Below are 27,117 nucleotides of genomic sequence, written 5' to 3'. Positions count from 1 at the left end.
AGAGTCAAGGCTGAAATCCAGGAGCCATCGCTCCTTACCTTCTTAGGACCTGACTCTTGGCCTGAAAGAGACTCTGCTGCTTCCTTTCTGAATGAAGAGACAGAGAATAACCTAAAGTTGTTTGTGTAGGAACCACAGTTGAGCAAGCTCATCTCACAATAAGATTTGGAATCCCAAATAAAGACTTGGTCTAGAAGATTCCATGTGTAAAACAAAATTACACAGTTAAGATATTGAGGTAAAGACCACTAAATCATCTGGCCCAGGTAATACAGAAAGTGAATTTGTGTATTACTTCTTTATTTTCTGGTTCAGTCTAACCAGAGAGGGTTTGGGAGCAAGAGGAACAAGAATAAAAAGAGAACAAAGACCATCGTCTCAGGCAGACCTTAAGATAGGTGATGTGGATGCTAAAATAAGTGTGAAAATAGAAAGAATGATTAAGACCTAGTATTCAATAGCACAACAGGGTGACTATCATCAATAATAATTTCACTGTACATGGTAACTAAGAGTATAATCAGATGGTTTGTAACACAAGGGATTAATTCTTGAGGTGATGGATACTCATTTACCCTGATGTGGTTTTTATTTATTTATTGTATGGCTGTATCAAAATATCTCATGTAATCCACAAATATATATACCTACTATATACCCACAAAAATTAATTGAAAATTAAAAAAAAAGACGGGGCCATATGGCCACATGGACATCAGTCTGGAGCCCTTTGAGGATCCCCAGCACTGTGGCTGAGGCCACCCTCCTCCCTAGGGAAACAGAAGGAATACAGTCCCAGGGGAGTGTCAGCAAGGGCCTGGGTCCCCTCCTGGCTCCACCACCCAAGTTTAAGAAAGTAGGGATTTTGAGATTACTTTTGTGTGCCTATTGAAATCTCTTCCCTTCTTCAAAACGCAAATTCTACCTTCTTCAGAAAACCTCCCTTAAATAAGTCTACACTATATAGGCAGTTTGTAGCTATTTAATAGTTTATTAAACTGCATTCTTTTATTGTCACCTTACTAGGCTGTAAATGTTGTTACAGCAGAAATCACGTTTTAGTTTTTACAAATTTCCACAATGCCTAGTGTAGCGTCGAGAATGAAACAGGCATTCAGTAAGTAATTGTGTGATGGAAAAGTTGAAAGGAAGAAACAACCATCAGGCTTCCTGAAGTTTCTAGCCTTTTAGCTTAGAGAGAGAATACACTGGATGGTAGGACTGCATCCCCACATTCTCAAATCAGAGGGTGGAGGTTCACCTGCACCTGGTGTATTTTTTTCTGGAAAAAAGCTATCCTGAATGCAAATTCAGTCTCAAAGTGCTACAAAGGACAACCAGGAAAGCACAGTGCCTTCTGGATCCCTTTTGGGGACCAGGCTGTGTGTGTGTGTGTGTGTGTGTTTGTGTGTGTGTGTGTGTGTCTGTGTAAGCGTGCATGGGTGGGAGAAGGTTGTGGTGGGAGGGGATCGGCAAGAGGGAGGTAAGAGACTCCACACAGTGATTATGTGCAGGGGATTTGCTATGTCTCTTCCCCCTGCTTCTTTCTTTGTCCTCTTTCTCCTGGTCCCCTTCTTCTGCATTTGTCTGGGAGGATCCTGGAGTGTTCTTTTGATTGACTCAATCTTTCTCTGGCACTTGAGTTCTGATTGGCTGAAGGTCTTAGAGGGAGGAAAAAAACCTTTAATTAAGTAGATAATCTCTCCTTTGGATGTTTGGCAGCTCCATTTCACCTCCCCTTAACTCTGTTTGGGATCGCTTACACACCAAGGAAGTTGGGCTTTGAGAATTCCATCCCACTGCCACTGAGGAGAATATTTCTCCATCTTGCCTATCCATCTCCCAGTTTTTTAGAATTTTCTCTAGCTGTTAAACTCCAGAGGATTATGTTTCTTTCAAAGCCTTCTGTGTACATCTCTCTTTTTACCTGTGTCCTCCAACTCAGCCACAGCTGGTAAGTAGCCGGACTCTTACCTGAAACTGAGAACAGGTAAGTGTATGTAATATGTTGGGTAAAGATCATTTCATTTCCAGGAATGTAGGAAGGCTTGAGATCTCTCCTTGGAAAAACTGTTCTATGGAGTAGGGCTCTTTCTAAATTTGTGGCTGATTTTAGTGAATCTTTAGGACCCCTACCAATAAAGGACTAATAACAGGAGGAGGAGTTCCTATTTTTATAAATTAAATATTCCACAAATATTCCAAGTGATGTGGGGGAAAGTGGACAGCAGTCCCCCCCCAACTTTTTTTAACCAAATCCTGATGTCAGCATTGTGGAGAGGACGGTAGTTCAAAGCAAGTTCTATTTGTTGAATCTGATCTTGAGGCGAAGTCTGGAGACAAAATTTAATGAGCTCTTACTTTGGACTTTCTGACTTTATTTTTTTTTTCAGGATATTCTAAGTAATTGCTCAAACTGTCATTTTTCTAGACATAAAAAATGTTATGTAAACTACTAAGTGGGCATTGGGTTAACAAACATGTTTGAAACTAAATATTTCAGAAATATAAATGTCTCAACAAATTTATTTAATTTGTTCAATTTGCAAACACTTCTAAATGCTCAGAAAATCAGATAATGTATACGAAGTGCTTTGTAAATTATAAACACAAATGCTAAAGAATATCATCACCATTCTCATTTATCTCTTGGAAACCACGTAAACTATCCATACATGCAACTGTTCATAGGCAAATACACAAGTACACAATAACATACAGAACTCAGGTTGCTAGGGTGTTCGGAGTTTCTCTCCAGTTCAGATATAAGCTCAGTCTCTCTCTTCATCAGTTCTCATTTTGACCATCTATTTAACCAAGATATAAATCCAATTGCTACACAAACTGTTGAGGAAGCAAGAAAAGAAATTTCTTTGCTGAGATAAGCTTCCTTTGAGAATTGAAAATATATTTTTATCATAAATGAGTGTAGCCATCTTTATTGGAATGTTGATAAGTATGCCAACTTCATAAAACTATTTGCAAGTTAATACAATAATTTGCAACATTTCTAATTATAAGCAGAATCACCAATTAGTCCATTTTTAATTGGCATTTTAATTAAATATTTCAACTTTCAAAAAAAAAAAAAGTCTCTCTTCTCTCCCTCTCATAAGAACAAAAAGACAAAGGGGAGAGGAGACTATTTCAGAGCATTTCTACTGATGTTCATGGTATTCTTCAGCTGATTCAGTATCAGCAAAAGAGAAACACGAGATTCCTTTTCCTAGTCACCAGGGCGGTGTGAATTGTTCTATAAAAAATACCTTTACTGTGTGTTCCCTTCCCTGCAGGAGGGGGTCATGTTCATTTCATTCCGATACTGACACAGCCACACTGAAAGGTGGCTGGGTTGTTTGTCTGTCCAAATTCAAGTGTCTGGATTCAAAAAGAAAAAAGAAAAAAGAGATGTGAAAGAAAGTTCTAATTTAAAAAACAGGGTTTAAGAACCCCTCCTCCCCTTGCCTGACTTTGAGGAGAAAATGTACAAATCTCCTGTATAATACAATTAGATTTTAATTGCTTTTTCCTATAAGCCCCAATTTAAATTAAACATTTGCACTTCATCAAGAATCTGTGGTGGCATTTGAAAAGTCACTTTTAAATTTCACATTAAATCTTGATTATGCTTCTAATGAAACTATCAGGGCTTTGCATAAGGTCGTCTTCCCCTTTATGCCATGCAGAGAAATTTGACCAACGAAAGCCTTTGAAATGCTTCTCTTAATACTTCATTATGAACCTTTTATGTAAGGACCTCAAAAGCATTTAACAAATGGAGAACCACAATTTCTGCTTGGCTGTTCAGTTGTAGGCCTGCCTGAAATTACTGTCTAAAAAAGTCCATCAACAGAAATTCCTAGGCTTCAAAAGGAGAGAATAATGATGAGAGTCCCCTATCATATGCAGTTTTACTATTAAATTAGTACAAGATAAGTTTTTTGAAAAGTATTTGCCACAATTTTTTATAGTTGGGACATTTCGGAGGAGAACTGTCTTTTAGTAACTTGAGAAAATTCTTTCCTTTGAATTTATTTATCTTAATCCTTATGGCTCCAAAGAAAGAGAATGAGAATGCAGGATAAGCCAAGCAGATGACGGTGATTATAATGGTGGCCAGAGAGGAACCAATTTGATTTTCCTTCCAATACACTTAATTATCTGGAATGAGCAGGCCTAGAAAGTGTTTTACCTTAGCTGGTCGGCCCCATTTTACTCCAAATGTTATCTCATAATGACACTGGGTCTTACCCAGTTCTGTTCATTTCTCACTCTCTCCCCACCTAAGTCTGTCACCACCAAATCAGAAGGATGCCCCTGGACAAAGAAGTAAACTGTAGCTCTGCTCTCATTCTTCAACAGAAGTTACCACCTCTACTTCTTTCCAAAGGTTTGCAGCAGGAATTTAAAACAGAGTCCATTTCTCTTCTGCAGTAGGAAAAGAATTTGTCTAAAATCTTTGGATTTTAAGGCAGCTTTTGAAAAACATTATCTTTTGGTCCTCTATATTTATGTTTTAGAGTAACCTTTCTATGGCTCTTGAAATCTCATCTGATGATGACATGTGGGATTCCTGATTGGCGAAGGAATCAGTTATTGGAAAAGGGTCTTTGAATCCATATTCTCACCAAGCATTGTGTAAAGCTGAAATTACTGTTCTCCACACTATGTGCTACTACTTTTAGGTGTATATTATGAACAATAAAATACAAACTCATTTTAAAATTACTGAATTTATACGGGGGTTCTGTCATAAGTTTTTGCCATGTTGAGTTTTTCCTATCAACAAATACAAAAAAGCCGAATATGATCAAGTGAGGATCCACTAAAACTGTCACGATAGGAGCAGATTTTCATCCTTAAAGAAGCTGGGAATCTCCAAAGTCAGAGAAATAAAAAGTAAGGTGTAAGAAAGAAAAAAAAAAAAAGAGAGAGAGAGAGAGAAAAGAAGGTAAGGTGTGAGGAACTGCTTTGGAATCTGAAAAAAAAATATGACACTACAAAAGAGTAATTTAAAAGCATCCCTGGTTCATTTAAAAAAAAAAAAGTTCCTGATCCATTAAAAAAAGCTGAGATTTGTGGAGTAGCTCTGAGGTGGGCTAGATCAGCAGCTGCACAGTAGGAAGGCCTGAGGGCTTTGAGAATTCCGTTTTCTTGTTGATGGCCTCCACAACTTGAGCCCTATGCGTTTCCTTCCAGAAACTCTATTTCTCTTGTCATGAAAGACAATAACTCTTATAATTATTAATAACAACAAAGGCTGTGAGGGTCCTGGGAAAAGACACTTCATTACAGCTCTTCTTATGAAACCAGTTTGTGGACAAGAAGGATGCTCTAAGATGCATCTTTGTTTTAGTTTTCCATGGATAACAATATGACACAAAGAAGGATCCCCTTTGTGTGATATTTCATAGTGACAAATGGGGCATTGAAAAAGGACCAGACGAAAAGAAGTTTGAATCCAAACCCTCTCTCTTCCATGGAAAGATATTTCTTTTTTCTTTTCTTTTTTCCAACTGGAAAAATTGGTTTAATGCTGCTCTAAATTGGATAATACTATTATGTCTTACGACTATTAATAAAATTCCTTTTTTCTGGGCTCCAGTGACGCTTGTCTATTTTCATTGGAAAAGTGGGGGAGAATTCATATGGCTTAGAAAACAAGGTCAATATAATTTTTCTTAGGATAAATCTTTATTTTTCAGAAAGTGGATTTTTTTTTTTTCCACTCGGTAAAGGATCAGGCTGGGTTAACAGCTGGGGGAAACACTGAGCTTGGGTCACATAAATAACATTCCCCATTGCCTCCCACTTGAAATATATCTGCACTCCCAGGACCTCTCAACGGAAACTACCATCCACTTTGGGTAGACGCTTCAGTCTCATTATAAGCTAAACTTTTATGGTTTGTTTTTCTCAATCTTTATTGTAAGCCCCTGTTATTGATCATTTCATTTCTCTGTATGCTTCTTAGGTTAGAGTTTTCTCCAAGCCCAGAGAAAATCAGATCATAAGGGGATCATTTAAATTCACCATCATCTGACCAGTCCAAACTCACTTTTAAAAACGAGGCTGTTTTTGCAACTTCAGCAGCCTATGGTACTGGCACATTATGGGGCTATATTCCAGTAGTCCCAATAAGACCCGATATGAGGGCCAATAGGTCAGTCTTTCTATGCAGCTCTGTAGATGAAATTCTTATACTCTCCAGGCCAAACTTACACCATCCTACTTCAGAAGGAATTTCCCCTTCATTCAAAACTGCAATTACCTTTTGCTGCTATGAATTTCAGTCCTTTTCCTGTACTCAGTTTCTTTAGGTTTATCATACACACTTTGAAGGTTCCCTTCCTTATCGATATCTAGGATACTAAATAGTGAACCAGGAGATTGTCCACATTATCCCGTGTCGCATTTCCTCACCTTAGTCCAAGGCATCTGGTGGAGCCCGGATTCTGGAGGTTATCGCTTTTCAGCATAATGGGGTTTGTTTTAAAATTTTAATATTATGGGAAAAACATGTTTTTTCAAAGGTTTTCAAAAAACATGTTTTTTCAGCGTGTATAACAAACCCTAATTACTCAGCTTCAACAGTTATCAATCTCTGACCAATCTGATTTCATCTACACTCTCTGTGGTATTTTTAATTGCGTATATGTCTCTTAGTCTAAACCTTCCAAACTACCATGGTTCAAAATAGGAAGAAGAGTGATAGCAAAAGGATTATCTATCCTGTGTCTGAGAGATCCAGGGCGCTAATTACAATGAAGTTTGGGGAACACTGTACATTTCTCCCATTGTCCTTGGGAGAAAATCAAGAATACAAACTAGCAAAAGGGAGTAAGTCATTCAAATGCATGTTTGAATTTATTTCTATTGGATCTGTGGCTGGTTAGCGAAGACAGTAGAAATTGAGGGTTGGATCAGATTGTGGAGAGACCATTTTACCATCTGTTTGGATTTAATTCCATTAAGCAGTAAAAATGGCACTCAAGTGCCAAAACCTGTCCATTTTCCAACCTTAAACTGTTCACCTAGTTGTTTTACAGGATAATTCTGAGAGTTACCACGTAGACCTACCTTCCTGATACTGATATAAACTGGTATTGTATCCATCAATGCAAAACATAAATATTTTCTAAAGTCTATACTGCAGGGACCAAGGCAACAAGATCAGAAAACAAAACAGAATTCTCTGCCTCAATCATGACTGCAGAAAAAGTTCCTGTGATCTCAGGCGTTCTGGGAACGGTGGCTTGAGCTGTTCTTAGCAGCTCTCACTTAGAGACTAAGGAAAGGAGCCTGAGTATAGCTTATCCCCTCCGCAGTCCTCATTTAGATGCTAAGTGCTGACGTGATTTTCTGTGGCTTAGTATTTCTCAGTAGGGCTTGCTACAATACACAAAGAAGGAAGGAAATGAGGACAGGGAAGATATCCTATCCCTCTATAAAATATCCCAAAATACAAATGACATATCAGTTGCAGGGGAAAAGATGACCCCCTGAACATTTGTGATTCACGTCTGAAGGAATCTGCCTGAGCTTCTTTCGCAAAGATCCATGGTACAGACTTGTCCTGTGGGACAATTGGCTTGCAAGACTTGTTTTGTCTTTTCATATTTTAGGGCACTGAATTATTATATAAAAAATTCACATTTACAAAAAACATTGTTAGAATGATTTACAGGGCTGAACTCCCTTTGAAGAAACAGATGGACTTTAAATTGGTGAACTAGATAGGGGAATATGACCAAAAGCTACACATTCCTGAATGTTTCTTTCTGTACTCATCTGGAAAAATACCTTTCGCCAGGTGCACTGGCTCACACCTGTAATCCCAGCAGTTTGAGAGGCCAAGGCGGGCGGATCACCTGAGGTCAGGAGTTCAAAGCCAGCCTTGACTAACATAGCGAAACCCTGTCTCTACTAAAAATACAAAAAATTAGCTGGCTGTCATGACATCTGCCTATAATCCCAGCTACTAGGGAGAATGAGGCAGGAGAGTCGCTCGAACCAGGGAGGCAGAGGCTGCAGTGAGCTGAGATTATGCTATTGTACTCTAACCTTCCAATCTGGGCAACAAGAGCGAAACTCCTTGAAAGAAAGAAAAGAAAGAAAGAAAGGAGGGAGGGAGGGAGGAAGGGAAGGAAGGAAGGGGGGGGAGAGAGAGAGAGAAAGAAAGAAAGAAAGAAAGAAAGATAGGAAGGAAGGAAGGAAGGAAGGAGGGAAGGAAAGAAAGAGACCTTCCTTTGTTCCCAGTCACCACTGCAATCATTTCTCTTTTTTCTTTCAATGCCGTCCTCCTACAACAAGTCAGCACTAGCCGCTCCTAGCTCTTCACTCTCTGCAGTCTGGCTTGTGTTCTACTGCCCTACTGAAATAGATCCCTCCACTGATACCAGCTTTGTTCCCTCTTGACACATTTTTAAGTAGGAGGAAATTTGTCTTTGAAAGTCTAAGTACTTCTCTTCAAGACTTCAGATACCTTGTAACTTCTACCTCCTAATCCCTTTCCCTAGTTAAGTAGGAAAGTCTGATTTCAATACTTTAGAAGGGGTAAGAATTAGTCATGCTTTTCACCCTTGAAAAAAAAATTTGCATTTTAAACTCAACTCTCTCAAATTGTATAGTGAATAGTTCCTAGTTCAAATACCCTCAGGGATGATCAGATAAGGGTAGTGAAGAAAATCTGGGACCAATGGGATATTATTTCACGGTTATTTGTAATTCCTACTTTCCATGTAATTGTGTGTGTGTGCGCACACGTGAACATGCCTTTGTGTGTGCCGTTCACATGTGTTCTATAGGTAAGAGAAAGCTGCTATCACTGGAGCACCTTCCATCTATAGCTCCAGGCAGCTTCCCTACTCCATACCCTCCCCTTAGCCTTTAACCCTGTACTCTTTTGAGATCGAGTTTTGCTCTTTCAGCAGGCTGGAGTGCAGTGGCACAGTCTTGGCTCACTGCAGTCTCCACCTCCTGGGTTCAAGCGATTCTCCGGCCTCAGCCTCCCAAGCAGCTGGGATTACAGGTGCCCACCACCACACCTGGTTAATTGTTATATTTTTAGTAGAGATGGGGTTTCACCATGTTGGGCAGCCTGGTCTCAAACTCCTGACCTCAGGTGATCTGCCCACCTCAACTCCCCAAAGTGCTAGGATTATAGGCATGAGCTACCACGCCTGGCCAGAAGCTTGGTTTTTTTAAAAAACAGGAAAACCCTAACTTAAATCTAAGCTACATAAACCACTGGGATTCAAATGCATTGAGACATACCTGGCACACTCATGGGACTGGCCTGCAAGAAGTGCTGCATAAGGCTGAGGAGCTTACTGGGAAAGAACGCTGTTGCTAAGGGGAGAGGAAGTCCAGCACACACATTTGGCCTCGTCGTACAAAGGGAGATGTATGTCTAAATGTGGCATGGCATGGTACCTGGCACTCTGGTCCAGTGCCCATCTGTGGTATGGGCTATGCAGAATCAGGCATGTATTCTGACCATGACTGTGAAACTGCAAACCATACAATGTGATGTGGTAGAAACCATTTTGTGGGCTCTGCTAGTTTGGAGAACAGCCCCCAAAAGGAAGAAACAGTTTAAACGTGTGAATTGGTTAGTGGTTTAAACCCCTTGTCTACAATGAGATATACTAGACAGAGAATGGAAACTTGCAATTTTCTGTGAACTTCCTAAGGTCATAAAATAATGTAAACTTCTTCAGATGGTAACAGGTAAAGAAGGGCTCTTTCTATGAATGTGTGTGTATCTATGGATAGTGAATGTTAGATAAACAAACAAACAATTAAAAAACAAAAACAAACAAAAAAAAAAAAAAAAGCCTAAGCACACAAATAAACAAAAGAAGCTTGGAGGCTATCGAAGAGCTAAAAGAGAAGCTGTGGCATTTGTATTTGGGTTAATCTGAAGTCCCTCCCCTCCTGTCCCAGCTTCCTAGGAAAAAGTTTTACTGTGGATCAGGCAGATTATGGACTAGGCAATTCAGAAGGCAAAGCTACCCAGGGGAGAAGCCACATAATGCAGAAAAACATGCGTGTTTGAGGAGCTATAGTGCCCTAAATGAAAAAATTTTTAATTGTGGCTAGATTATAGCCACTGACGTGTTGCAAGGTTAGAAGATCCCTGAGCAGCGAAGCAACAGAAAATGACAAAAAGTCTGCAGGGCTCTGCTTTGGACATTACCTGCAGCCTCACAACTACTAATGTATCTGTATCCATGGATAGTTTTTAACAGCTAGGAAAAGATATTCAGCAAGGAGAATAGCAAGGACCAAGACACACATTAAAAGGAAGGAGAAAGAATTTCTTTGTGTTTATATTAGAGGAGGTAGGGAAGGCAGGGACAGAAGGATGCAGTTTGACCACCAGCCTAGGTGGGATCAAGTGACAGCAGATGCTACTTACAGTGAGACATTATTGTGAGCTCTCAGAAGGAGGGGGGATGATTGCTTTCCCATATTCTTACTGTTGGAAAATCAGCTTGGGAGAAGCATGAGCCTTAGAAGCTTATAGGAAAAAGGATAGACTTAAGAGTGAGTTGCTTTCTTCAGGATTGGTGACAAGCATGCACAGGAGGTCTAAGAATGTAAGATAATAGCTGTGGCCTTAAAGGCTTCTGTGAGTGGAGGTAGTGACAGATAGCCCCAGGCAAAGACTTGGAATCCTTATGGGCATATTGCCCCCCTACCCCCGGCAAATAGTTGATTCCTAGTATGGAAAGGTGTGCACAAGCAAGTCAGCAGTAATTGCTGGAAACACTGTAACACAAAGAAAAACTACAAAGAAGGAAATAGACCCCTGACTAATGATCAGTGCGGTTAGAGGTCCAGCCCTTCCAGGCAATGAAAGCTTTGAGAACTACCAAAACCAGAAGACACATCACCCAGATACAAAAAAAGAGAATGTTGCAGTTGGAGAGCCATTTTCCAGAAGACTGTAGAAATAATCTAAGTCTCCCAGCCCCTCAAATTATTACTTAGGTATTAGATGCTTGCAAGCATCTCCCTGTTCTCCCTCTGGCCCGGTGTTTCTCAAGTGAGGACTACCCGTAGTATAACCATCTTGGGAACCTGGGCATGCAGCTCTCTACCACTCATTCTCCCTCCTCTCTTACAACTACCACTGAACAAGAGTCACTGGAGCTGGGGCCCAGGAGTCTGCATGTGCAATAAACTCCCCAAGAGGATTCTCATGCAATCTACATTTTGTACTCTACTGTCCTAGACTGATGAAACACCTCTAACAGAACACTAAAGCAAGACAGATACTACGAGGCCAGGTGCAGTGGCTCACCCCTGTAATCCCAGCACTTTAGGAGGCCAAAGTGGGCAGATTGCTTGAGGTCAGGAGCTCAAAACCAGCCTGAACAATATGGCAAAACCCTGTCTCTGCTAAAAATACAAAAATTAGCTGAGTGTGGTGGTGCATAACCTGCATAGTCTCAGCTACTTGGGAAGCTGAAGCACAAGAGTTGCTTGAACCTGGGAGGCAGAGGTTGCAGTGAGCTGAGATGTAGCCTGGGCAACAGAGCAAAATTCTGTCTCAAAAAAAAAAAAAGATACCACGAGATGGGAGTAGGGTAGGGAGAAAATCCAGTCCAATCTAGGTCAGGCAGTACAGCCACCCAACAGCTAATGGGGGTTGGTGGGGTGTGGTTGTTACACCCCTCACCACTGAGAATTACAGTAAGGCCAGGGACAATTCTGGGGAAGATGCTCTCACCAAAGTCACCCCCTTTAGGTGCCTGGAGACAGCAATAGGGCTAGCTTCTGTCAGAGTCTTACTGAGGAATTATCTGCTTATCTGGCCAGATCCTAGTCCCCTTATTTGCTTTTAAGTCAATGGAAACTGCAAGCTCTCAAGGTAATCAGAAAGTGCACTGGTGCTTTTTCTCCAGAGGGTCATTAGAGGGATGGAAGAAGTCCAGGACAGTTGAGTCAGCAATGGCCAGAGTGCCACGGCCAATGCACACAGCTCCTAGGGGAGCAAGGCACTTTCAATATGAGGTCCCTGAAGGCTGAGCATGGAAAGTGTATCAATGCAACACTAGAGAGACAATTTAATACTTAAGAAAAAATCTCTCATTTCTTTGCAAGCTTGGCACTCTTTGAAAAGACCACCCTTTGGGCGCACCAACTGTATTCAGCATAGCTGGCTACATCAGGAGAATGGGTAGGGACACAGGCCCTAGAAGTTTATCTAAATGAGTGACTATGGAATCTTCCCGAGAGTGCATTTGCTCTTAAGGAAGAGAACTGAGAAGTTCCAGCAACGAAGCTTGTCACTCGAATTTGTTACCAAGCCCCCTGGTTACAGACCAACAAAGTGGGTGGGAGGTTTACTAGGAGGGGGTGCTATAAGCCAAACTTTAAAAATATATATTTTACTAAAACTCTATAAGACCCTTTTACACAAGTGACTGTTTTGATACCAAAGTGGAAAAGGAAAACTCTAAAGGGGGTCAAAAGACATTTGTTCTTTCTTTAAAAAAAAAAATTAACAGATCCATTTTTTAGAGCAGACTTAAGTTTACAGAAAAAATGAGCAGAATGTACAAAGAGCTCAGTGGCACACCCTTGGCTCATTGCAACCTCTGCCTCCTGGGTTCAAGTGATTCTCCAGCCTCAGCCTCCCAAGTAGCTGTGATTACAGATGCATGCCACCACACCACTAATTTTTGTATTTTTAGTAGAGACGGGTTTTACCATGCAGGCTAGGCTAGTCTTGAACTCCTGACCTCAAGTGATCCGCCCACTCAGTCTCCCAAAATGCTGGAATTACAGGCATGAGCCACCATGCCCAGACCAGAGAGCTTTTATAGACAGTCATGCACTGCATAGTGACACTTTGGTCGATGGTGAATCGTTTATATGACAGTGGTCCCATAAGATTATAATGGAGCTGAAGAGTTCCTATCGCTTAGTGACATGGTAGCCATCTGAACTTCGCAGCTCAACATATTACTCACGTATTTGTGATGATGCTGGTGTAAATGAACTTACTGCTTTGCCAGTTGTATGAAAACATAGCACATATAATTATATATAGTACACAATACTTGATAATAAATGATGTTACTGGCTTATGTGCTTGCTACATTATACTTTTCCATTGTTATTTTAGAGTATCCTCTTTCTATGTATGAAAAGAAAAAAAACTAACTGTAAAATAGCCTCAGGCAGGCCTTTCAGGAGTTATTCAGAAAAAAACATTAGCAGAGGAGATGACAGCGTCGTGTGTGTTATTGCCCTCAAAGACCTTCCAGTGGGACAAGATGTGGAGGTGGAAGACAGTGGTATTGGTGACCCTGACCCTGTGCAGGCCTAGGCCAATGTGTGTGTGTCTTGGTTTGTAATAAAAAAGGTTAAAAGGTAAAAACATTAATAGAAAAAAGCTTAAAGAATAAGGATATAAAGAAAGAAAATATTTTTGTACAGCTGTACAATATATTTGTGTTTTAAGCTAAGTATTATTAAGAGAGTCAAAAAGTTTAAAAAATTTAAAAGTTTACAAAGTAAAAAAGTTACAGCAAGCTAAGGTTATTATTGAGGAAATTTCAAAAATAAACATAGCTCAGCAGAGGTGTACAGTGATTATGAAGTCTTCAGTCGTCTACAGTAATGTCCTATAGTTTCACATTAACTCCCTCACTCACTGACTCACCCACAGCAACTTCCATTTCAGCAAGCTCCATTCATAGTGAGTGTCCTATAGAAGTACACACCATTTAAAATATTTTTGTTTGTTTGTTTGTTTGTTTGAGACAGAGTCTGGCTCTGTTGCCAGACTGGAGTACAGTGGGTGCAATCCTGGATCACCGCAACCTTTGCCTTCCGGGTTCAAGGAATTCTCCTGCCTCAGCCTCTCGAGTAGCTGGGGCTACAGGCAAGCGCTACCACGACTGGCTAATTTTTGTATTTTAGTAGAGACGGGGTTTCACCATGTTGACCAGGCTGGTCTCGAACTCCCAACCTCAGGTGATACACCTGCCTCAGCCTCCCAAAGTGCTGGGATTACAGGTATGAGCCACCACGCCTAGCCTATGTTTTGTTTAGATACACCAATACTTACCATTATGTTATAATTGCCCACAGTAGTCAGTACAATAACATGCTGTACAGGTTTGTAGCCTAGGAGCAATAGGTATACCATATAGCATGGGTGTGTAGTAGGCTAGCCATCTCGGTTTGTATAAGCACATTCTATGATGTTTGCACAGTGACAAAATCACCTGAAGACACATTTCTCAGAACACAACGCTGTCATTAAGCCACACACGGTGTCCCCTTCCCACCTCTGTGTACAGTGTCCTTTAGTATTTGTTGATCCCTACTCTTCTATACATAGAACCCAGTGTGAGCAGGAACAATCCCTGGAAAACGTGCCCAGCAGATGTGATGCTACCCAGATAAAGCAGAGCCTAAGTCGGGCGTGGCGGTTCACGCCTGTGATCCCAGACCTTTGGGAGGCCGAGGCAGGTGGATCACAAAGTCCTGAGATCAAGACCATCGTGGCCAAGATGGTGAAACCCTGTCTCTACTAAAGATACAAAAATTAGCTGAGTGTGGTGATGCACGCCTGTAATCCCGGCTATTCGGGAGGCTGGGGAAGGAGAATCACTTGAACCAGGGAGTCAGAAGTTGCAGTGAGCTGAGGTCACACCGCTGCACTCCAGCCTGGGTGACAGAGTAAGACTCTATCTCTAAATAAATAAATAAATAAATAAGAAAGCAGAGCCTGTGCCCTGGCAGATGTGGCTGTTTTGTGGACATAGAAGTGAAGGCTAATACAATGAAAAGATAAAAAAAATAGCAGAGACAATGTGACAGTTAACTGGGTTTATTCACGAGTGTGTGCAAAAGATTGCTTAGCCCTCTCAGAAATACTTATGAAGAATTTTTCAGGAATTAGGACTCCTGGATTAGTCACTGGGAATGAGAGCAAGGAAAATGCGGGCTGCAGAAAAGAACAGCAGGTAGAGTACATGCTCCACAGTAGGACTGCCAGCGATCCAATCCTGGCCTTACCACTTAACTAGCTGTGTGAGGCTGGCTGACCACTCTACGCTTCAGTCTCTATTTCTGTAAAATGGAAGATATAATAGTTTCTACCTCATAAAATTGTGATCATTATATAAACTTAAAATATGTAAAACACTTTTAAAAGCACTTGGTCAGTCCTGGCAACACAACGAACTCCATTTCTACAAAAAAATACAAAATAAAAATATGCCATGCGTGTTGGCTCACCCCTGTCATTCCAGCACTTTGGGAGGTCGAGGTGGGTGGATGACTTGAGGTCAGGAGTTCGAGACTAGCCTGGCCAGCATGATGAAACCCTGTCTCTGCTAAAAATTCCAAAAATTAGCTGGGCATGGTGGCATGTGCCTGTAGTCCCAGCTACTTGGAGGCTGAGGTGGGAAGATTGCTTGAGTCTGGTAGGTCGAGGCTGCAGTGAGCCAAGGTCAGGGCACTGTATTCCAGCCTGGACTACAGAGTCAGAGTCTCTAAATAAATAAATAAATAAATAAATGTACTTGGAGTGCACAAAATAAACACTCAATGAAAAGTATAGTACCCACCCCACGGAGTTGCTATAAAAATTTAAAAAGATGATACAGGTAAGCACTTAGAAGAGTTCCTCACATACTTGACAAGTGCTAGCTATTACTACATGATATGGTTAAACTTTATATATCAGTGTATACACACACGTATACTGGAGGACTAACACAAGAAGAAACAATGATACAATTTTTACTTGCTAGTGTAAAAGCACAACTAACCACAGTTAGTTATGTAACTTGCTCACCACTTATACCTAATTACCATGAAGCACAATAACAATTATACATAGCACTAAGAGTGTCAGATTGACTCTGCTAAAGGTTTGATTAGAGCACTAACCACTGTACACACGCTTCGTGTTTGCTGCCTGTTACTCTCGTAGTATGATCATGTGCTAATGTAGCGCAGTCATCTGCTCACGACATTAAAAAATTAGTGGGAGCACTGGCTTGCCACAGACTTCTTATATTCCTCAAAATCTTTTTGCAGTTCTTTTTCTCCTTAAATTCTCTATTGCATCTGATGATCTATCTTTTTGAGTTCAAAATCCTTTTATTGAATTCACTTTTACAGGCACTTACATGCCCAAAGTACTAGATTAGGAGCTGGAGGGTATACAGAGATAACTAAGGCAGCCCATACTTCCAGTCAAGTACAAGGGAGGAAAGGGAAACCTTAACAGGAAACAGAGAAAACTTGCTGTGAGACTTCAAGACGTGCTGGTTGTGGCTTTTGCACCAGTACTTATTCAAGAATAAGTGAGATTTTTAAATAAGAGCTTTATTGAGGTATAATCTACGTACCATAAAAGGCACTCTTTAAAAGTATACAAATCACTACTTTTTTTTAGCCAATTCATGGATTTGCGCAACTCTCACCAGAAACCATTTTAGAACATTTTAATCACTCCAAAAAGATAGTGTGCATCTTTTCATGTGCCTATTGGCTGCTTGCATATCTTCTTTGAGGAAATATCTATTCAAGTCCCTTACTGATTTTTTTTAAAAACTGATTGATTGATTAGGACAGAGTCTTGCTCTGTTGCCCAGGCTGGAGTTTAGTGGTGCACTCTTGGCTCACTGCAACCTCCGCCTTCCAGGTTCAAGCCATTCTCCTGCCTCAGCTTCCCAAGTAGCTGGGGACTACAGGTGTATGCCACCACACCCAGCTAATTCTTGTATTTTTTGGTGGAGACAGGGTTTCACCACCTTGCCCAGGCTGGCCTTAAACTCCTCACTTCCAGTCATCTGCCTGCTTTAGCCTCCCAGAGTGCTGGGATTACAGGCATGAGCCACCACGCACAGCCCCTTGCTGATTTTTTAATCAAGTTTTGCTGTGGTTGAGTTTTAGAAGTCATCTATATATTTTGCATATTAACTCCTTATCAAATATGTGCGTTGCAAATATTTTCTCCCATTCTGTGAGTTATCTTTTTGCTATCTTGATGGTGTTTTTTGAAGTGCAAATGTTTTCAATTTTGAAGAAGTTCAATTTATCTATGTTTGTCACTTGCGCTTTTCTTACGCTATCTACAAAACCACTGCCAAACCTCACATCACAAAAATGTACATGCATCCTTTGCTCTAAGAGTTTCACAGTTTTTGCAGTTACTTTAGGTCTATGATAGGATACATTTTGAGTTAATTAAAAGGGATGCGGTGGTTGTAATGTTAAATAAATATATGTTGTGCAATAACAATCCATCATCATTTTGTATGTGTATACCCAGTTGTCCCAGCGCCACTGGCTGCAAATACTAATAGTGAGATTTAACAGAACAGCTGAACAAAGGCATAGAGGCATGAATGCATAGGTGCTCGGAATAGCAACTGGTTCAGCTTGACTAGAGGATTGGACAGGTAGGGATATTTAATGGGAAATGAGACTGGAAAGGTTATATAATCAGATTATGGAGGGTCTTGAGTACCAAAAGTTGGAAAGCTGTGGAAGATTCTTGAGCAGAAGAATGACATCAGAATCAGTCTTTCAGAAGATTGGTCTAGCCGAAGACTATACATTTGGTAACTGATTGGATGATGAGAGCAAGTTGGTAGAGACTTGGCAAAATGGTGGTTCCATTAATTAAAAAAATAATAAATCAAGTGAGAAGAAGTAGCTAGTTTGGTAGGAAAGATGAGTTAGCTTTTAGATAAATCGTCTTCACAATTGGAAACATTCCCAGTAGAGAAATCTAGGTTTCACGTGGAAATGCAGCTCCGAATCTTAATAAAGAAGTTAGGGCTGAAGTTAAGGATTGATCACTTGATTAATCACTTAATCAAGATGGTTAGAACCATGGGCATGAATGAGGAAGTCCCCCCCCACCTAGATAGCTGCTCCTTTAGAGTTTCCTCAGATGATATTTCTTCCTAGTCCCACCCCAAATGTGGGTTCCTGCATTCATTCATTCAACAAACATTAAAATATACACACACACATCTATATCTATATATATATTTTTGAGATGCAGTTTCACTCCTGTTGCCCAGGATGGAGTGCAGTGGTGCAATCTCTGCTCACTGCAACCTCTGCCTCCCAGGTTCAAGTGATTCTCCTGCCTCAGCCTCCCAAGTTGGGATTACAGGTGCACACCACCACACCCAGGTAATTTTGTATTTTTACTAGAGATGGGGTTTCTCCATGTTGGTCAGGCTGGTCTCGAACTCCCAACCTCAGGTTATCCACCCGCCTCGGCCTCCCAAAGTGCTGGGATTACAGGTGTAAGCCACTGCACTCAGGCTAAAATATATTTAATAAACATTTAATAAACATTATTAAATGCTTATTATTGCCAGGCACTGTTCAAGGCACTGGTAATACTTGGTGAACAAAATAGTCCAACTGACAACAACAACACAACTTGCCTTAATGGCGCTTATAGCCCAGTAGGAGGAGGCAAACAGTGAATAAATAAATATATAAAGCATACAGTGTTCATAAGCAGAGAAAGGGGATGGGGAGATGGAGTTGCAATTTTAAATAGGATGATGAAGGGAGGGCTCAGGGAGAAGGACACATGTGATTAAACGGCTGAGGTAGGTGAAGGAACAAGCTTGTAGACAACTGAGTCCAAAGCATTCCAGGATTCCAGGAACAGAGAACAGTCAGTGCAATGCCCTCAAGGCTGGAGAGTGCCCTGTGGGTGAGAGGAACAAGGAGACCAGCACAGCGGGCGAAGAGCAGCCAGGGGAAAACAGGAGGAGGTCAGGTCAGAGCTGTAACTGGAGGCCAGATTGTGAAGGGCTTATAAACCACGGTAAGAATTAACTTCTTCTTGGTGTGAAATAGGAAATTATTAGAGGATTTTGGGCAGAAAGTGGCAACATTCGATTTGTATTTTAAAGGTATTACTCTTTAAATGGACCACTCATTTTAAGAACAGAATTTGGGAGAACAAAGGCGGAAGCAAGGAGATCAATCAGTCGGCTTTCACTATAATCCAGACAAGAGAGGACAGCTTGAGCCAGGGTGAGAGCAGCGAAGGTGCTGAGGACTGGTTGGATGCTGGGTATATTTTGAGCTGGAGCTGGCAGGACTTGAGGACAGATTGAAGCAGGATGTGAGAGAAAGAAAGGAGTCAAAGATGACTCTTGGCTTGGCACAGTGGCTCATGCCTGTAATCCCAGCGCTTTGGGAGGCCAAGGCAGGTGGATTGCTTGAGGTCAGAAGTTTGAGACCAGCCTGGCCAACGTGGCCAAACCCTATCTCTACTAAAAATACAAAAATTAGACAGGTGTGGTAGTGCATGCCTGTAATCCCAGCTTCCTGAGAGGCCGAGGCACAAGAATTGCTTGAACTGGGGAGGCAGATGTTGTAATGAACCAAGACTGCGCCACTGTACTCTAGCCTGTGTGACAGAGCAAGACTCGGTCACAAAAAATAAAAATTAAAAATAAGGTGACTCTTTATGATTTTTGTCTGAATAACTAGGGGAACAGTCCTTTACTTAGATGGAGAAGATGGGGAAGACTACAGAAGGGGTAGGCTTGGGTGGTGGCAGTGAGGATCAGGAGTTCAGCTTTGGACACGCAAAGTTTGAGATGCGTGTTAAACACTGAAGGAGAGATGCCAAGAATATGGTTGGATATGCAAGTCTAGAGTTCAAGCAGAGGTCTGAGAAGAGTGGGGAGGGTTCAGGAAGGCATAAAGCCTTTGAATGGTCCTGCATCTGTACAACCTCATGGGACATGGGAAGCCTGTACCTCCATCTGGGAGTATAGTGGTTTTACCATGTTCTGTCTGTATAGCAGCCTCCATTTGTTAAACAAAATTTGTATCTTCAAAAAATTTTGTATCTTCAATGTTCATTAGCATCTTTCCTTTAATCACATAACTCCCTAGGTGGCACCCATACAAACACTTAAATTCCTTCCTTTTTGGTTCTCTTTGCATCTTCTCACAACACACACTCACTATGTTTTATGCAATCTATATTTTACCTACAAAAGGACATCACGCCCTTGTCTCACTGACCAAGAACAAGACCCTCCTCCTTTGGTACTCACCAGAGGACAGCCTTTTCTTTATTCTTTTCTTTTTTTTTTTTTTTTTTTTGAGAAGGAGTTCCTCTGTCTGTCGCCCAGGCTAGAGTGCAGTGGTGTGACCTTGGCTCACTGCAACCTCTGCCTACCGGGTTCAGGTAATTCTCTTGCCTCAGCCTCCTGAGTAGCTGGAATTACAGGTGTGCACCACCATACCTGGCTAATTTTTCTATCTTTAGTAGAGATGGGGTTTCTCCATGTTGGTCAGGCTGGTCTTGAACTCCTGACCCTGTGATCGGCCTGCCTTTGCCTCCCAAAGTGCTGGGATTACAGGTGTGAGCCATGGCACCTGGCCGAGTCTTTTCAAGGTTCAAATATATCTGCAAATAACTTGGAGGTTAACAACACAGGTTGGTGGGGCAGAGTGGCTCATGCCTATAATCCCAGCACTTTGGGAGGCTGAGGTGGGCCTGAGGTCAAGAGTTCAAGACCAACCTGGTCAACATGGCAAAACCCTGTCTCTACTGAAAACACAAAATTAGCTGGGTTTGGTGGCACCCGCCTGTAATCCCAGCTACTTGGCAGTCCAAGACAGGAGAATCACTTGAACCCAGCAGGCAGAGGCTGCAGTGAGCCAAGATCGTGCTACTGCACTCCAGTCTGGGCAAGACAGAACAAGACTCCGTCTCAAAAAACAAACAAATGAACAAACAAATCACAAGTCCTAAGAGGTGGAGTCTGCAGTGAGCAGCAATTGCACCACTGCACTCCAGCCTGGGCAAGACAGAGCGAGACTCCATCTCAAAAAAACAAAACAAAACAAATTAACAAAAAAGTTCAAATAAGGCCTATAGTGTTGTTCCACAACAGGTCCTCAATTAAGACTCGTTCGTTGATCAGTTGGGCTAGACCAGGGCATCATACAAATCTTTGCATATTGTAGGATCTTTTAGGAAAGCATTCTCTAGAATCTCTATCGCTCCCTGTAGTTCTGGCTTATACTCCTTTCACAGGAAGACACGTCATGGCTATGGCAAAGCTTTTTCTTTGTCACTCAATTTGTTTTGTTGTTTTCTTTCCCGATAATTTTTGTCTTATAGAAAATGGGAACTACCTCTGTCAGGCTTGGTAATGTCCAAAATCTGTGAATGTTATTCCTAACATAAAAAGTGTTGAGTTGGAAAAGCTCAGTCCCCTTTCCCCAAGGCAAAGGGCCTGGCTGACTCCTCTAACATGTCTTCAAGGATCAGAAATTCATCCCCAGACCTCATTTCTAAATGGCTTTGGAAACTGTGAATTCATTTAAGTCATTCTGAATTTTATTTTTGTGTTTTGCTGGTACTACTATACCTGATTGAGCAGTGGTTCTTTTCAGTTGACTTAACGTTGCCTGTCAAGCTTTAAAAAGTAGGTCTTAGTTTTGCTAGACTTCATAGTATTTTTGTATTTTTAGTAGAGACAGGGTTTCACCATGTTGGCCAGGCTGGTCTCGAACTCCTGTTCTGGTGATCTGCCCACCTTGGCCACCCAAAGTGCTGGGATTACAGGCGTGAGTCACAGCGCCTGACCATGTACCACAGCTTTTTAAACCATTCACCCTTTGAAAGACATTGGGTAGTTTTCAGTTTTTGACTACTATGAATAAAGTGGCTATGAGCATCCCGGTACAAATTTCTGAGCAAAAATAAGTCTTCATTTCTCTGGGATAAATGCCCAAGAGTGCAACTGCTAAGTCATATGGCAAGTTCATTTTTGTTTTTGTTTTTGTTTTTGTTTTTGAGACAGAATCTCTTTCTGTCGTCCACGCTGGAGTGCAGTGGTGCAATCTCGGCTCACTGCAACCTCCACCTCCCGGGTTCAAGTGATTCTCATGCCTCAGCCTCCCGAGTAGCTGGGACTACAGGTGCCTGCTACCATGCTCCCCCGCTAATTTTTGTATTTTTAGCGGAGACGGGTTTTTGCCATGTTGGCCAGGCTGGTCTCGAACTCCTGACCTCAAGGGATCCGCCCACCTCGGCTTCCCAAAGTGCTGGGAATACAGGCATGAGCCACCGCACCTGGCCGTAAATTATCTTTACTAGGTTTGTAATGCAGTGTTTCCTGGGTAAAACTAGCTTCCCTTTCTTCCTATTACATTTGCTGAAATAATTCTTACCACTCTTGGAAGCAGAAACAAGTTGGTGTCTCTGCATTATATTCTGGTTTTTGTTTTGTTTTGTTTTTCTCTTATAGGTCAATGAACAATTTCCTGATGACTGGTCCTAAGGTAAGAACAAATTGCTTTAATTGATATGGATGTCGCTAATCTTAGCCTGTTGACTAAAGATGATAAATGTAGATTTTTCATTATATCCACATCTTTTATTATGCTGTATATATTATAGATAGAAAAACTGAGACCCAGAGAGTGTTAGGGACACATCTAAAACCACATAGCAAACCACTGTCAGAGCTGAGATAAGAACTCAGGAGCACTAATTCTGAATTGATGGCTAGAATTTTCAGAGCCATAAAAATCAACAACAGCCTTTTACAGCTGTCAGGCTGCAAAGTCACGTGTCCTTCTCAGGGTCAAATGCTGGAATTGTACTCATGATCTTTACATTCATGGCATTTTCAGTTCCAAAATGTTGTTTTCAAAGATGGTCATGCGATGAGAACTGCTTAAATTTCATGAATTATGTGATTCGGGCTCATTTTGGAGAGGCAGCATAGTATAGTGAATAAAGGATAACAGGGAATAGGGTCCCATAAAACTGAGTTTCATTTCTAGTTCTGCCATTTGCTAGCTCTGGGACTTTGGGCAAATTACTTTACCTCACTCTCTGAGCCTCGGCTTCCTGAACTACAAAATAGTGCCTATTTCACAGCTTATCTGTGATGTCAAATGAGAAAGCATATTTAAGTGCTTACTCTGTCATTCTTTTGGAGGAATGAGAGAGTGAGCAGGAAGAGAAGGGTTTGGTCAGTTTAGGGTAAATGCCTCCTAAGTTCAGTCTGGATTTTTACCCCTATGTCCCTACAGGCTTACCTGATTTATTCCAGCAGTGTGGCAGCTGGTGCCCAGAGTGGTATTGAAGAATGCAAGTATCAGTTTGCCTGGGACCGCTGGAACTGCCCTGAGAGAGCCCTGCAGCTGTCCAGCTATGGCGGGCTTCGCAGTGGTAAGAAAAGCTTCGTCTACAGCTCCTGGACCCCCTGGTCACAGGTTAGAGCCCTAGGGATAGTCCCTTCCCTCCTCGACACCCTTATTCCTCACCTGCTCTCTTCTCTTAGGTCATCTCCATCTCTGGAATCTTCTCTTTTCCTTTTTTACCTCCTTTTTCCCACCTGTAGAGTTTTTTTTTTCTCTCTTTCTTAACACTATCATTGCTCAACAAATGGATCTTGCCTTACTCCCTTCTCATACCATTCTTGGCCTCCCAGTTGGCTAAAGGTCACCTCACAATATAAGTTACATCAGGAGGTAGGCAGGGGTCATAATTCCTCATTCCTCTTAGCCCCTTCCTTAGCAGAGGTACTGGGCAAGTGGAGACTGACTTGGAGACCCGATTCCCATGGAGAAGATAAAGAGTGGCCATGCCACTGGACCCCCTGGCCACAGGTTAGAGCCTAAGGGATAGTCCCTGGCCATGTGACCAGGGGATTCAGTGGCATGGGCCACTCTTTAGGGACTCTTAGACCCTAGTGTTCCAGGAGAAAGTGGGGATGGGTTCTTTACAACCTAGCCTTCAGATTCATCTCCCTCCCCATTTCTTCCTTAGGCTCTTTCCCACCCAACTCATTTACAGTCATGTGTGTCAACAGTACCCAACTCATTTACAGTCATGTGTGTCAACAGTACCCTAGCCACCTGGTTATAAAATGTGTGTCCTGAAAAGACAGGAGAGGAGAAGAGTAGGGCTAAGGCCAGGGTTGAAGCAGACCATGGAAGAGGGTAAGAGACACTATAAAGATGAGGCCAGGCACAGTGGCTCAAGCCTGTAATCCCAGGTTCTTTGGGAGGATGAGGTAGAAAAACTATTTGAGCCTGGAGTTCAAGACAAGCCTGGGCAACATAGTGAGACCCTATCTCTGCAAAAAGTGAAAGTTAAAAAAAATAATAAAGATGGGGAAATAGGATGGAGCTGGGAAAAGAGGCTATAATGATGGTTATTAAAGAAAGGTAGCATGACTGATATTTCTTTGGGCTGCAACTCCTCCCTCTAACTCTGGATTTTTGGTTCCTGCCAGCGAATCGTGAGACAGCATTTGTGCATGCCATCAGTTCTGCTGGAGTCATGTACACCCTAACTAGAAACTGCAGCCTTGGAGATTTTGATAACTGTGGCTGTGATGACTCCCGCAATGGGCAACTTGGTGAGTAGTCATGTGGGGATGGGTAGCATAGGCCAGTTCAATTCACATAACGGATGAAAAGCCTGATGGGGGTGAAGAAGAGCTGTATTCTTCTAAATATGAAGAAAATAATGTGGAAGATGTGTGAATGAGTTTGATCCAAAACCCTAAAATGACAAGCCAGGTTAAATGTAGCTTAGGACCTTCTTTTTCCATTGAGTAGTTCCCTTAATTTAAGCATAATTATAAAGAAACAACACTCAGGGATTCCTTCTCTCAAACGCAGGGGAACTTCCTTCCATGTTGCCTATCTCGGTCTACTTTCTATTCTTTAGCTCCGGTGCCCTCTCCAATCCCCTGTGCCCTCTCGACCAGTTTCCGATATCGTTGCTCCATATTTCAATTGTGCCCCTTTTGCCCTCAATGCTTGCATTTTCCTCATCTTTTCGAGACCATTTTGTCGCTTCTGGACTTCAATCACCAGCAGAGCAGGTGCACCCTCTGCCCATGGGAAGAGGCACTGTTGGCAGAGGAGTGTACCGGCACCTTGCTGAGAATCAACTCGGCAACTACATACGTCATTGAGCCCTGAGCAGGGGATTGGCTGAACCTGGAAGTGGGCGTGAAAAGGTGGCAAAAACAAATCTAGACGGCCGCTGATCTGGGTACATGGCACTCGCCCAGTCTTAATCCTCTCCTATTCCCCTAACCCCATCCCAATTAAAAACAGCAGCCCAGGAGGCTCTGCGCTAGCTTGTTCAATGACCTGTCCTTCCGCTGCACTTTTCCAGGGGGCCAAGGCTGGCTGTGGGGAGGCTGCAGTGACAATGTGGGCTTCGGAGAGACGATTTCCAAGCAGTTTGTCGATGCCCTGGAAACAGGACAGGATGCACGGGCAGCCATGAACCTGCACAACAACGAAGCTGGCCGCAAGGTGAGTCACGCAGCCCTTGGGAATAGGCAGCTGCTGGCTCCATTCACTACCAGCGCCAGGTGCGGACAACTCTTCAGTTCATTTAAAAGACTGGCAAAATGAGGTACCAGGTGGGCTGTCTCAGTAGACTAACTAGACTCCTCCCAACTCCCGTAGGGGCAGAAGCTCGCCTCGTGCTTAATCCCGGGCCTCTCACTCCTAGCTCTCTCCCCAGGCGGTGAAGGGCACCATGAAACGCACGTGCAAGTGCCACGGCGTGTCTGGCAGCTGCACCACGCAGACCTGTTGGCTGCAGCTGCCCGAGTTCCGCGAGGTGGGCGCGCACCTGAAGGAGAAGTACCACGCGGCACTCAAGGTGGACCTGCTGCAGGGTGCCAGCAACAGCGCGGCCAGCCGCGGCGCTATCGCCGACACCTTTCGCTCCATCTCCACCCGGGAGCTGGTGCACCTGGAGGACTCCCCGGACTACTGCTTGGAGAACAAAACTCTAGGGCTGCTGGGCACCGAAGGCCGAGAGTGCCTGAAGCGCGGGCGAGCCCTGGGTCGCTGGGAACGCCGCAGCTGCCGCCGGCTCTGCGGGGACTGCGGGCTGGCCGTGGAGGAGCGCCGGGCGGAGACTGTGTCCAGCTGCAACTGCAAGTTCCACTGGTGCTGCGCAGTCCGCTGCGAGCAGTGCCGCCGGAAGGTCACCAAGTATTTCTGTAGCCGCGTGGAGCGGCCGCGGAGGGGCGCTGCGCACAAGCCCGGGAGAAAACCCTAAGGGTTTTCTCTGCCTCCTTTTCCCCACTGGTTCTTGGCTTCTTTTAGAGACCCCGGTAACTGCGAAAGCTAGGGAATGGGGAGCCCAACACTCCCAGACCTAGGCATCTTGAGAGGGAGACTGCAATTTCTCCGAAGCTTGCCACTTTCCAACCTGTTCCAATTCCTCTGTGCTCTATCTAGAGCTCTGTCTGAATCCTCCTGGCAGCCACACCTGCGACTGAGAACTCAGACCTTGAGCTAAGGATCTTCCTTGGATTAGGATGACAATAGGCGTTCCTCCTCCCCTCTCCTAGCAGCCCAAATGCCTGACCCGGCCTACCAAGCCTTAGGCACTGGAAGAGCCCTTCTCAGACACGCAGGGCCCAGGTAAAGCCACGGCTTTGCCCTTTTGCCCACTGTATGCTACCAGGGCTCACCCACTGCTGCACCTCTCTTCTGCAGAGCTCCTCCCCTACCTGCTGACACAGACTCCCCAGGAATCTTGAATGCTTTCTCTCCTCTTCTCCCTTTCCTTTCCTTCCCTGAAAAGAAACTGACGAAACTGGCCTGGGAAAACCACGTCTTTGGGGTTGGTTCCTTGAGGCAGAGGTTGAAGATGGAGGAGAGGGAGCCCTGGAGTGATTACTCGACCACCAAGGGTGCTACTCATCCTTGTGATACTATGTAATGAATGGACTTTACTAGTGGGGCAATGACCTGCCTGGACAATCACCCACAGGACTCCAGATACAGACCCCAAAGGTCTAGGAACTATGTTAAGGGCAGAGTACAGTCATTTCCTACCCTTTAAAGCTACCTTCTCCCTGCTCCTGACCTACTTCCTTCTAACAACCAACTCTACTTCTTCCCCAAAGGATCTTTGTTCCTCTGAGCCAAGGGTGAGGTGAATAAAGATTTCCTGTTCAGATCCTGGTCTGCACCTCTAGAGGCAGGTCATAAGAATGAAAAACTGAGACCCTTCCTTCTCACTAATCCAACCTGGTTTTCAAATAGGCAGGATTCAAAGCACTGGATATC

General features: G+C 42.9%; 1 protein-coding gene across 1 annotated transcript; it reads left to right on the top strand.

The window, feature by feature from the left end:
* Positions 1-1,730: 1,730 nt before the first annotated feature.
* Positions 1,731-27,027, top strand: WNT8B (Wnt family member 8B). The gene is made up of 6 exons (XM_017531253.2): positions 1,731-1,954; positions 22,299-22,332; positions 23,092-23,230; positions 24,300-24,425; positions 25,196-25,338; positions 25,553-27,027. The coding sequence occupies exons 1-6, from the start codon at positions 1,887-1,889 to the stop codon at positions 26,096-26,098; spliced, it is 1,056 nt and encodes a 351-aa protein (XP_017386742.1). The 5' UTR covers positions 1,731-1,886; the 3' UTR covers positions 26,099-27,027.
* The last annotated feature ends 90 nt before the right edge of the window (positions 27,028-27,117 follow it).

The sequence above is a fragment of the Cebus imitator genome, unplaced genomic scaffold, assembly GCF_001604975.1.
Source record: "Cebus imitator isolate Cc_AM_T3 unplaced genomic scaffold, Cebus_imitator-1.0 Scaffold71, whole genome shotgun sequence".
In the NCBI taxonomy this organism is placed as follows: domain Eukaryota; kingdom Metazoa; phylum Chordata; class Mammalia; order Primates; family Cebidae; genus Cebus; species Cebus imitator.
This window is presented reverse-complemented; position numbering and strand designations above follow the sequence as displayed.

Excerpts from the sequence above, each read along its gene's own strand:
- WNT8B (XM_017531253.2), top strand. The coding sequence starts at position 1,887 with ATGTTTCTTTCAAAGCCTTCTGTGTACATCTCTCTTTTTACCTGTGTC. Across the intron at positions 23,231-24,299 it reads CTATGGCGGGCTTCGCAGTG|CGAATCGTGAGACAGCATTT; the intron begins GTAAGAAAAGCT and ends GGTTCCTGCCAG. Across the intron at positions 24,426-25,195 it reads CTCCCGCAATGGGCAACTTG|GGGGCCAAGGCTGGCTGTGG; the intron begins GTGAGTAGTCAT and ends GCACTTTTCCAG.